Source organism: Garra rufa, chromosome 7 (assembly GCF_049309525.1).
Source record: "Garra rufa chromosome 7, GarRuf1.0, whole genome shotgun sequence".
NCBI classification, from domain to species: Eukaryota; Metazoa; Chordata; class Actinopteri; order Cypriniformes; family Cyprinidae; genus Garra; species Garra rufa.
The window spans coordinates 24090311-24100662 of NC_133367.1; the positions used below are offsets into that span (position 1 = coordinate 24090311).

At 35.6% G+C, this 10352-nt stretch overlaps 2 protein-coding genes across 2 annotated transcripts; both read left to right on the plus strand.

Annotated features, from left to right (window-relative positions):
• The first annotated feature begins 2971 nt into the window (after window positions 1–2971).
• LOC141339212 (amine sulfotransferase-like) lies at window positions 2972–6540 on the plus strand. The gene is made up of 6 exons (XM_073844839.1): window positions 2972–3137; window positions 3277–3479; window positions 3559–3685; window positions 5750–5844; window positions 5964–6144; window positions 6413–6540. Exons 1-6 carry the CDS (start codon window positions 2972–2974, stop codon window positions 6538–6540), a joined length of 900 nt encoding a protein of 299 aa, XP_073700940.1.
• A 1156-nt stretch (window positions 6541–7696) lies between these two features.
• On the plus strand, window positions 7697–9535 carry LOC141339130 (amine sulfotransferase-like). The gene is made up of 6 exons (XM_073844762.1): window positions 7697–7969; window positions 8104–8306; window positions 8377–8503; window positions 8601–8695; window positions 8821–9001; window positions 9207–9535. Exons 1-6 carry the CDS (start codon window positions 7804–7806, stop codon window positions 9332–9334), a joined length of 900 nt encoding a protein of 299 aa, XP_073700863.1. The 5' UTR covers window positions 7697–7803; the 3' UTR covers window positions 9335–9535.
• The last annotated feature ends 817 nt before the right edge of the window (window positions 9536–10352 follow it).

Genomic DNA, 10352 nt, shown 5'->3' on the forward strand with positions numbered 1-10352 from the left:
AGACTTTTTTCCGGTTTGATCAAATAAACTAGAAAAAACGTCACACGCCGAGTGGACCTAATGGCCAGCTGTCGCAAGAGTAAGTTATTCCTGCAACCACTACAATATATAATATAAAGATTTTAAATGCATACTGTCAGTTTGCATTTTCAGGCTTATATTCATGATGTACACTTTTAGTCAAAACTGACTTTAAACACCACCGACTGTTCGCAATAACTTTCTTTTGCAATCATACATGGAATTTGGTCATAGCAAATACTAGGCCAACTGTTCGCCCAAAACTACTCTTCAGGGGTTGCATTTCACAGGTAACGTTAGCCAACAATATCATGTTTCACTTACAGCCGTGGGCGATGCTCCTCGTTGTCCTGTCTGTAACGTTAGTTTGAAGATTGTTGGGATCGCCGTGTCCTTTAGACGCCGTGCTGTAGTACCGGTAAAACTATCCAAATAGTCATCTGGTTCAAAATCCTCGGAGCAAACACGCCATTTCTTGATCGTTGCTAACGGTGTTTTGAGATCCATGTTCAGAGCAGCCAGCCATTGATTCATTAGTCGGAATTGCTTTTTTTTTTCGTGGGAATTCTATGAAACATGGTAGTAGAGTCTTCGACTTACTATCACAGCCCCTTACAATGCACATAACCATAGCTAATCACACACAGGTAAATCCAGCCACTAACAATTTACCAGCTGCAACTCTGACAGCTGCAACAACCGGAATTACACAAACTTAGCACCGGTCACATTGGAAGTTACCTAGCTGGGATCTAATTTCAGGCGCTTTGTGATATTACTGCGCCTGCTTCGGTCATGTTACGGCAGCAAACTTCCTTGACTATTACGCCGAAATGGGAGTGTAGTTCCTAATCTTATCGGCCTAGAAAACCGCAGCTTTACATTTCCGCTGGTCTTAGTACACGATATAACTGCAGAAGAGTCAAGTTTTAAATAGGACAAATATCGAAACTCGTTGGTCATTTTTGAACGCGATGCTACTGGTCTAATAGGATTCAATGATGTATGCTAAGCTATGCTAAAAGTGATATCGCCAGAACAGGAGAACGGCTGAATGGATTTCAAAACGGTAAAAATCAACTTATTAACTCGGGGGAGTTGGAGAATGAGCCTATTTCCAAAAAAGTGGAGTGTTCCTTTAAGCTAATTGAGCCATCTCTACCATCTGGTTGAGCTATGTTATGCCAAAAAAATCCACTAGATGTCATTATGTCAATCAGCAGTACTTGTGACAACACTTCTTCTCTCATGGATGTCAGAATTTGACATATTACACTGTAGGACCCCTAACTTTACAAAATTATGTTGCTTGTTGCCAAAAAAAAACTTCAGTATGTTTTCAATAATTTTTCAAAAATGTGCTCAACCAAACGGTTGATTTGTCACTTTATGGTAAAGGTAGAAATGCTAAGCTAATGTTTTCAAATCATCCATTTCTGCAGTCAGAATGGACTATTTGCTGATAAATATAAACTTCTGATCATTCATAGTTATGAATATGACACAGTATTGTTATTTCCTCATGAATATACTTAGATCATTTCTTAAGTATGTCTTTTTCTTTTGACACTTTTTAAGTAAATATAATGAAATCATAGAATTAATGTTGAAAAACATAATGATCAGTTGCAGATACTTCTTAAATGACAAATACTGGTGTATTAACATTAAAAATTTTAAGATTGTTATTTATTTGTTTGTTGTTGTTTTTTTTTTGTTTTGTTTTGTTTTTTACAACAGTTTTTATGGTAAAAGAATGCGCACTCTCACTGTCAAGAGATGTTGCTGAAAAGTTTTACAATCACTAGTTTGAAGGATTGTTTCTAATGTTGGTTTACACTACACAACATTGCTGGTTTACAAAGAAATGTTCATTTATCTAGAAACAAAATTATATTATTATATAATATAATTTATTATATTATTATCTTTTGCTGTTTTTTATTTTATTATTATTATTACTTATTTATTTATTTTGATGCAGAAGGAATGTAATGTCTTTTGTTTTGTTACTTTTAGTTATTTGAGTTCTTTTTTTTTTTTTTTTTTTTGGTATTAAAAACAAGAAAACATCATTTCCGTGATAAAATGAAAACCTGAAATATTTTATGGCATACTTCAATAAATAAAGAAGATTCAATATACAAAAATATTTTTTGGATTATAATTTTAAATAAATTAGTGTTATAGTTCATATTTTCAGATTTTCATAGTATAAATATGAATTCCAGTACTTTTACCATTAAGTGACATATCAACCATTTGGTAGAGGTCAATATTTAAAAAATTATGGGATTTATAGAAAAAAAAAAAACATTGAGTGTGGTTATTAGTGACATAAAGAGATAAAAAATGCAAACAAAAAAAATTTCCATTGCCTTTTTCTTGGTGGGGCAGTTAAAGGGATAAGAATGTTTTCACTTAATGCTATGAGAATATAAATCAACCATTAATGTTATTAGAACATCCTGTGAACATTATTTTAGGAATGTTCTGTCCTAACCTAAACAAATAACTAAGATGGAGCAAATGTACCAAGACTCTCTTTTAATCATTCTTGGAGATTTTACCAAAGCAAATCTTTTCAATGAACTGCCAACATACAGACAGCATGTCACATGCCCCTCCAAAGACAATAATATATTGGATCACTGTTACACCATATAAAGGATGCACTCCGTTACACTGTCTAGTTCATTTTATTCGTGTATGTTTGTACGTCTGTACTTTCTTCTACGCTGGAAGCTCCTGTCACCAAGTTAAATTCCTAAACATACTTGGTAATGTAGCTCTTTCTTTAGTAATGAAGACTCTAAAGGTTGGTCATGAACTATGCAAAAATAACACTTTACCTGGCTATTGTATTACAGCCCTTTCTCAGTGAAATCTGCCTCTGGATAAAACAAAGTCTTCTCCGCTATTTCTGTTCTTGTCGATTTAATAAGACCTCATGGCTCAGCAGGGATACAAAATGCTCACTGACAAACTGTTCACCTACAAAGGAGTTGTCTTAAGCTTGGCAGACAATCGTGATCTTTCTCCAGAATATATTGACAGTTTAGTGGATTTCGAAACAAAGGATGATGATGTCTTTGTTGTTACCTTCCCAAAATCTGGTAAGTGAGATTGTAGGCTATATTTCAAGTGAATTTGCCACTGTTTGAACTAGCAGAACAGTGTGTACTTTGCATGATCAAAAAATTCAAATAAGAACAACATACTTATTTTATCCTTGACCTTTTGCTTGTCTCTCAGGTACGGTATGGACCCAACGGATCATGACGTTAATATATGCAGAAGATTTCCCGGACAAAGCCAACCAAATCACGTATGAGCAGATACCCTGGCTAGAGTATCTGACAGTGGGGACAGATTACCACACACGTCCATCTCCAAGACTCTTTTGTTCACATTTACTCCAGCCATTGATGCCCAAAATGCTGCAAAGAAAAGGGAAAGTGTGTATGCGTTCATCAGTCAATTAATAAACTGGCTTTACATCATGAAAGTGTTTAATACATCTGTCTTTGCTTTTAGGTCATCTATGTCATGAGAAACCCTAAAGATGTCATGGTGTCATATTTCCATTTTTCCAACAAGATGAAAAACCTGGCTTCTTCTGAGAACTTTGATGAGATGCTGGAAAAATTCTTCACAGGGTTCAGTAAGAGCGAAAATACAACCACTTTTGCTTCAGACTACCTAACAAATTAATCTATGCAATGGTGTTGTTAATGTTCACTTTTTTAAAGACTTTTACTCATAACACTTGTTTCGCTAGCTATTTGTAATTCACATTTGTGAAACTTGAGGTCACAAGTTTACACCCCCCTTTCAGAATTTGAAAAATGTTAATTATTTTACCAAAATAAGAGGCATCATACAAAATGCATGTTATTGTTTATTGAAAACTGACCTGAATGAGATATTTCACATAAAGGATGTTTAAATAAAGTCCACAAGGAAAAATAAGAGTTGAATTTATTTAAAATTAACCCAGTCAAAAGTTTACATCCCCTTGATTCTTAAAACTGTGTAGTTACCTGAATTATCCAAAGCTGTGATTTTTTTTTTTTTTTTTTTTTTTTTAGTTTAGTGATAGTTGTTCATGAGTCCCTTGTTTGTCCTGAACAGTTAAATTGCCTGCTGTTCTTCAGAAAATCCTTCAGGTCCCTTAAATTTGGTTTTCCAGCATTTTTGTGTATTTCCAAAAATGACTGAATGATTTTGAGATCCAACTTTTCACACTGAGGGACTCATATGCAACTATAACAGAAGGTTCAAACGCTCACTGATGATCCACAAGGGAAAAACATGCATTAAGAGCTTTTGGAATTGGAAGATCTGGGTAAATTTAACTTATTTTGTCTTCTGCGAAACATGTAACTATCTTCTTTTGCCTCTGAAGGGCAGCGCTAAATGAAAAAAAAATGTGATATTTAGACAAAATAAGAAAAATCCACATCTCTGATTTGTTTAGAAGTTTTCACCCCATTGTTTTCCTTCTAAAGCATCAGTGAGTGTTTGAAGCTTCTGTAATAGTTGCATATGAGTCCCTCAGTTGTCCTCAGTGTGAAAAGATGGATCTCAAATCATGCAGTCATTGCTGTAACGGTTTCAAATGCACAAAAATGCTGGAAAACCAAAGAATTTGTGGAACCTGAGGGATTTTTCTGAAGAATTTCTGGCAGTTCAGGACAAACTAGGGACTCATGAACAACTATCACTAAACAAAAAAAAAAAAAAACACAGCTGTGGATCATTTAGGTAACAACACAGTATAAAGAATCAAGGGTAAACCTTTGAACTGGGTCATTCTTGTAAATTCAGCTAATATTTTCTCTTGTGGACTATATGTAAACATTTCTTATGTGAAATATCTTATTCAGGTCGATACTAAATAAACAATAACATGCATTTTGTATGATCCCTCTTATTTTGGTAAAATAATTAACATTTTGCAGATTCTAAAAGGGTTTGTAAACTTTTGATCTCAGCTGTACATTTATAAATGTATTCGTTGGCCGCCACAGATCTGCCACCTGCTATTTTGTTTGAATAAAAGTCCCGTTGTCACCAGCAAGCTATAAATTCTGGGGTAGGATAGGCTGCGAAGTCTCCATTTGTTGTATCCTTCAATTGGCCGTGAATCGAAGGGTGCATCTGGACGGTCCTTTGTATTGTTTTATTGGATTAATCGACACGTGAATCAATCATCTTTTCTTCTGTACTTAAAGCACGAAAAAAAAAAACATGAATGAACATCAGAATGCATTTTATTTCAATCGTGTTTAAGTTTAAGTCCACCAAAGTTATTCGACTCTCCTGTCTGATTAGTTTGTCAGACAAAATGGCAGATTCTGCATTATCATTGGTCAGCTTACCTGTCAATCAAGCTGTTTGCGATGGGGTCAGTTGGGACAGTCTTTGTCATGCTGCCCTGATGCAATCAACCTTCAAATGCAGCCTTCGTAGGGTACAACCTTTCAATTAGGATAGCCTTCGTGATGCAATCAGCCTTCAAATATGCCCTTCGAAGAACACAGCCTTTGAATTGGGACACAGCATCTTTTTAAGTCTGTAACAAGGACAGACATTTAAGGGACTTCATATTATCACTATCCTGTGTGATCATTCATATTTGCAAAATACAAATATATCTTGTAGGTAAAAAAAAATGAAACTGCTACAAAGTTTGAAAAACACCTATGTTGTGTCTGGTTTGTAGTGCTTGGTGGTTGTTGGTTTAACCATGTTAAAGGATGGATTCAAAATAAAAACAAATACAACATCCTGATCCTTACTTATGAAGAAATGATCAAGGTGAGACTGGTTTGGTTTATGACTCTTTGACCTTTCCATCAAATTTATTTTGAATAATTGTACTGTACTTCTCCTTAGATATGAATCTTTGTAAACTGACTGGTGAAATCTTTTATCAGGACCTCAGATCCGTTGTCGTGAAAATCTGTGAGTTTGTGGGAAAGAATCTGTCAGACGCAGCGATCGATGAAGTGGTGGAGGCAGCCACATTCAAGCACATGAAGAAAGACCCCTTGGCCAACTATGATTCCCTTCCTTTGAAGGTCACAGACCATCCACAAGGACTTTTTATGCGCAAAGGTCAGACAAAAGTGAAATCAGAGAACTTTTTTTCAATCATCTTCATGATAATAAAATAAAATGTATATATTTTCTTCATTTTCTCTACATGTCTTATTCAGGTCTATGAAAAATCTAGTAATTATTAATGCAACATCTGTTCTAAGAGCAACAGAGGATTTTTGAAATGCTTCATTATTTAAAAGTTCATTGTTAAATGTGATAAGTGTGACATATCAGCAGCAATGTAAAAAAGTTCTAATACTGTTTTCGACCTGCTGTGTTACAGGAACAGTTGGCGACTGGAAGAACTCTTTAACGGTGGCTCAGAGTGAATGTTTTGACCGTATCTACCAAGAAAGAATGAAGGACGTACCTCTGAACATGGTCTGGGACATCTCAGAACTGCATAACTGAAAACTCAAGCCATGACTTCCATTTTATAAACTAATAAAGATAAAATAGTTTCATTTAGACTCTTTTTTTATTATTTTACTCAAGATGGTTTTTAAAGTTTTTTTCATTTGCAAATCAAACAAAGGGTTTTCATAACCAAAATGACCAGCAGATGTCAGCAAACACCAAGTTCAAGTTGCAAAACCATAACTGTAATCATTTCAGTAACAGAACATCACAGACCTAAAGTCAATGAGTTGCTCATGGTCCTGTCCGTTTGCTTTTTGTTGAAGGTAGAGTTTGTGCATCGATCTCTGCATTGCATCATAGTCTTATCTACATTCTAAACTCCAAGTGTTCTTTATGATGGGGCTAAAAATCCCTCAAAGTGAACTTTCTGCCCCATTGTTTATTTAATGTGACTTTTAACAGTTTTGTTTTCAGTGTTAGGTTTAAATTATTTACCAATGCAACCAAATTATGGCATGTGTTTGTGTTTGTGTTTATATTTGACATCGCTTTGGCCTTCTGAACTACTACTACATTTATGTACAAAGGCTGATAATACAGATTTATTTCCTATGCTACCTCTCGACTGACCTGTCTACCCCCGAAATTGTGATGTCTGTGTATGGTCAAAGGGGTCCAATTTCACTGCATGTAACAGTGTATGTGACAAATAAAGGCTTATCATCATCATCATCATCATCATTTGGGTTAAATCAACAAGTCCAAAGGTTGGCCATGTACTAGTCTCAGCCTCATAGATAGTTGGCTGAACGTCTCACACAAAACTGGGAACACTTCAAGGAGTTTCAAAGTCGTCATTGGATTGATTGAATTATATGGGATTTGTTTAAAACGCGTTGCAGTGATGTCAAACCACCTCACGAAAGAAGAAAGCCGCCGTGTGTACACCTGTGATGATAAGCTCTTATCAGGATCAACTAAATGCTGTTTTTCAAAAGTATGTGAAATATTTAAAGTTCGTGGTCCAAACTAAAAATACGTTCAAGAGTTTTACACACCGGTCTGTTATTGTTAAGAAATTTTCCCAATGCTAAACATGATCTAGCACAAAGCAAACGTGATTGGTTGCTTTACCTGTCAGTCATATGGATTCAAAGCGGCCAAGGTTCCCAGACCTTCTGCCGTCAGTCTGAAGGTCTGGCTTTGAGAAATTATCCAACATTTTAACTTGCCACACTCATCTGGCCTTGGATATATCAAGATTCTCTCCACTATTTAAGTAGTGTTGTTGATACACTTAGTAAGATCTCAAACATGGCACAGCAGGAATATAAAATGCTTAGTGACAATATGTTCACGTACAAAGGAACTGTCTTAACTTTGGAGGACAATTATGATCTCAGTCCAGAATATATTGACAGTATAGTGGATTTTGAAACAAAGGACGATGATGTCTTTGTTGTTACCTTCCCGAAATCTGGTAAGTAAGATATTTTGTCAAATATAGGACCTTCTTTCAAATTAAATTACCTCTTCAATGAAATAACATAAAAGTTTAAGATTATCCAATTAAGCCCAGTGTATTTTATGCTCGACTGTTCGCCGGTCTCTCAGGTACGGTATGGACCCAACGGATCATGACGTTAATATACGCAGGAGATTTCCCAGACAAAGCCAACCAAATCACAATTGAACAGATGCCCTGGATAGAGTATCGGATGACGGGGACAGATTTCAACACACGTCCATCTCCAAGACTCTTCTGTTCCCATTTGCTCCAACCACTGATGCCCAAAATGCTGCAAAGAAAAGGAAAAGTGTGTATGTGTTCATCAATCTTAGCTTGATGTCATGCACTGGTTTTAATACACCTGTCTTTACTGTCAGGTCATCTATGTCATGAGAAACCCTAAAGATGTCATGGTGTCATATTTCCATTTTTCCAACAACATGAAACACTTGGATTCTTCCGAGAACTTTGATGAGATGCTGGAAAAATTCTTCACCGGACACAGTAAGAGCCAACAAGATACTTACTATAAATACTGAAAAGAGGCATTAAAAATAAAAAAAATAAAAAATAAAAAACTATGTTGTGTCTGGTTTTGTAGTGTTTAGTGGCTGTTGGTTTGACCATGTTAAAGGATGGATCACAAATAAAGACAAATACAACATCCTGGTCCTTACTTATGAAGAAATGATCAAGGTGAGCCTGGTTTGACTTATGACTCTTTGACCTTTCCATCAACCTTATATTGTATATTGTACTATTATTGTACTTCTCGTTAGATTTGAATCTCTGACTGGTGAAATTGACCAATCTTTTATCAGGACCTCAGATCTGCCATCGTGAAAATCTGTGAGTTTGTGGGAAAGAGTCTGTCAGACGCAGAGATCGATAAAGTGGTGGAGGCAGCCACATTCAAACACATGAAGAAAGACCCCTTGGCCAACTATGAATTCCTTCCTTCGAATATCACAGACTATCCAAAAGGCCTTTATATGCGCAAAGGTCAGACAAAAGTGAAAAATTAAGAGTTGTTCAATTAAGCATTATCATATTTCTAGACTTTATTATTTTCTCTGCATGTCTCGTTTAAGTCTATGGACAGACTAGTCGTTATTAGTACTACATCTAGAGTGACAGAACACTTTCGACATTGTTCATTATTTAAAAGTTTGAGTTGTAATACTGTTTTCAACCTGCTGTGTTACAGGAACAGTTGGCGATTGGAAGAACTCTTTAACCGTGGCTCAGAGTGAATGCTTTGACCGCGTCTACCAAGAAAGAATGAAGGACGTACCTCTGAACATGGTCTGGGAAATCTCAGAATTGAATGGCTGAAAACTCACGCCTTGACATCCATTTTACAAACTAATAAAGATAAAAGACTATCACAATAATAAACAAAAGGCATAAAATGTGAATGAATGAGTTGGCTATACGACCATAACAAGGAAGAGATGAGGAAATTAATGGCCTTCTGAACTATATTTACTACATTTTTACTACATTTACTACATTATTTTTTTTGGGGGGGTTCACTTCAATGCTCATGTAGTGTGAAAAATACATTTATACATTTTTAATAAAGTACAAACATTCCAATCAGCCTCTTAGATTTTTTCTCTTTTCTTTTCACTTGACCCATTGTTTGTTTACATTCTGTGAGTGATTCATTTATTCATCTTTTTTACAAAGAAAAGTCTTTTCACTGGCCAGAAAAGGTCAATATTTTAAAGCTCATGAGCATGAAAGTAATAGTTTAGTTAAAGGAGTAGTTCATCCAAAAGTGAAAATTGTCAGAAAATTTACTCACCTTTAAGCCATCTAGGATGTACATGAGTTTTTTTTTTTCTTTCCTTAGTCAATGCTTCCTCCACAGACTAAAGTCCTCTCAAGTCAAAATCCAGAACTGTTTTTCTGTATATATTTCTTTCTTGATTCAGACGAGATGACTTTTTCACTGGAGAGAATATGGAAGACTCGTATTTTACCATATTTAGTCCTAAATTTCTCCAAATCTGGCCTTAGGATGAGTATTTTCTGCATATTTACATTTTTGGGTGAGCTATTGTAAAATTGGGAAAAAAAATTTTTTTGTATGTTTTGTAAACGTTGAAACCGTCCAGTTTTTTAAGTGATGTTTTATTAACAAGTTTCGGGAGGAGCTCGCACAGATAATTAACACGGCCAATTCACCCTTAGCAATCACTCTCCCTAACCAATCAGCACAGGAAAAATCCCTATAAATAACACAACAACCTACCTTCATCATCTCTTGTCTTGTCAACGCCCCTCCTCCACCCCGTCTCCTCACCTTCAGCCCATAGGGGGGAGCGCTTATAGGGTTCGGGCCAGT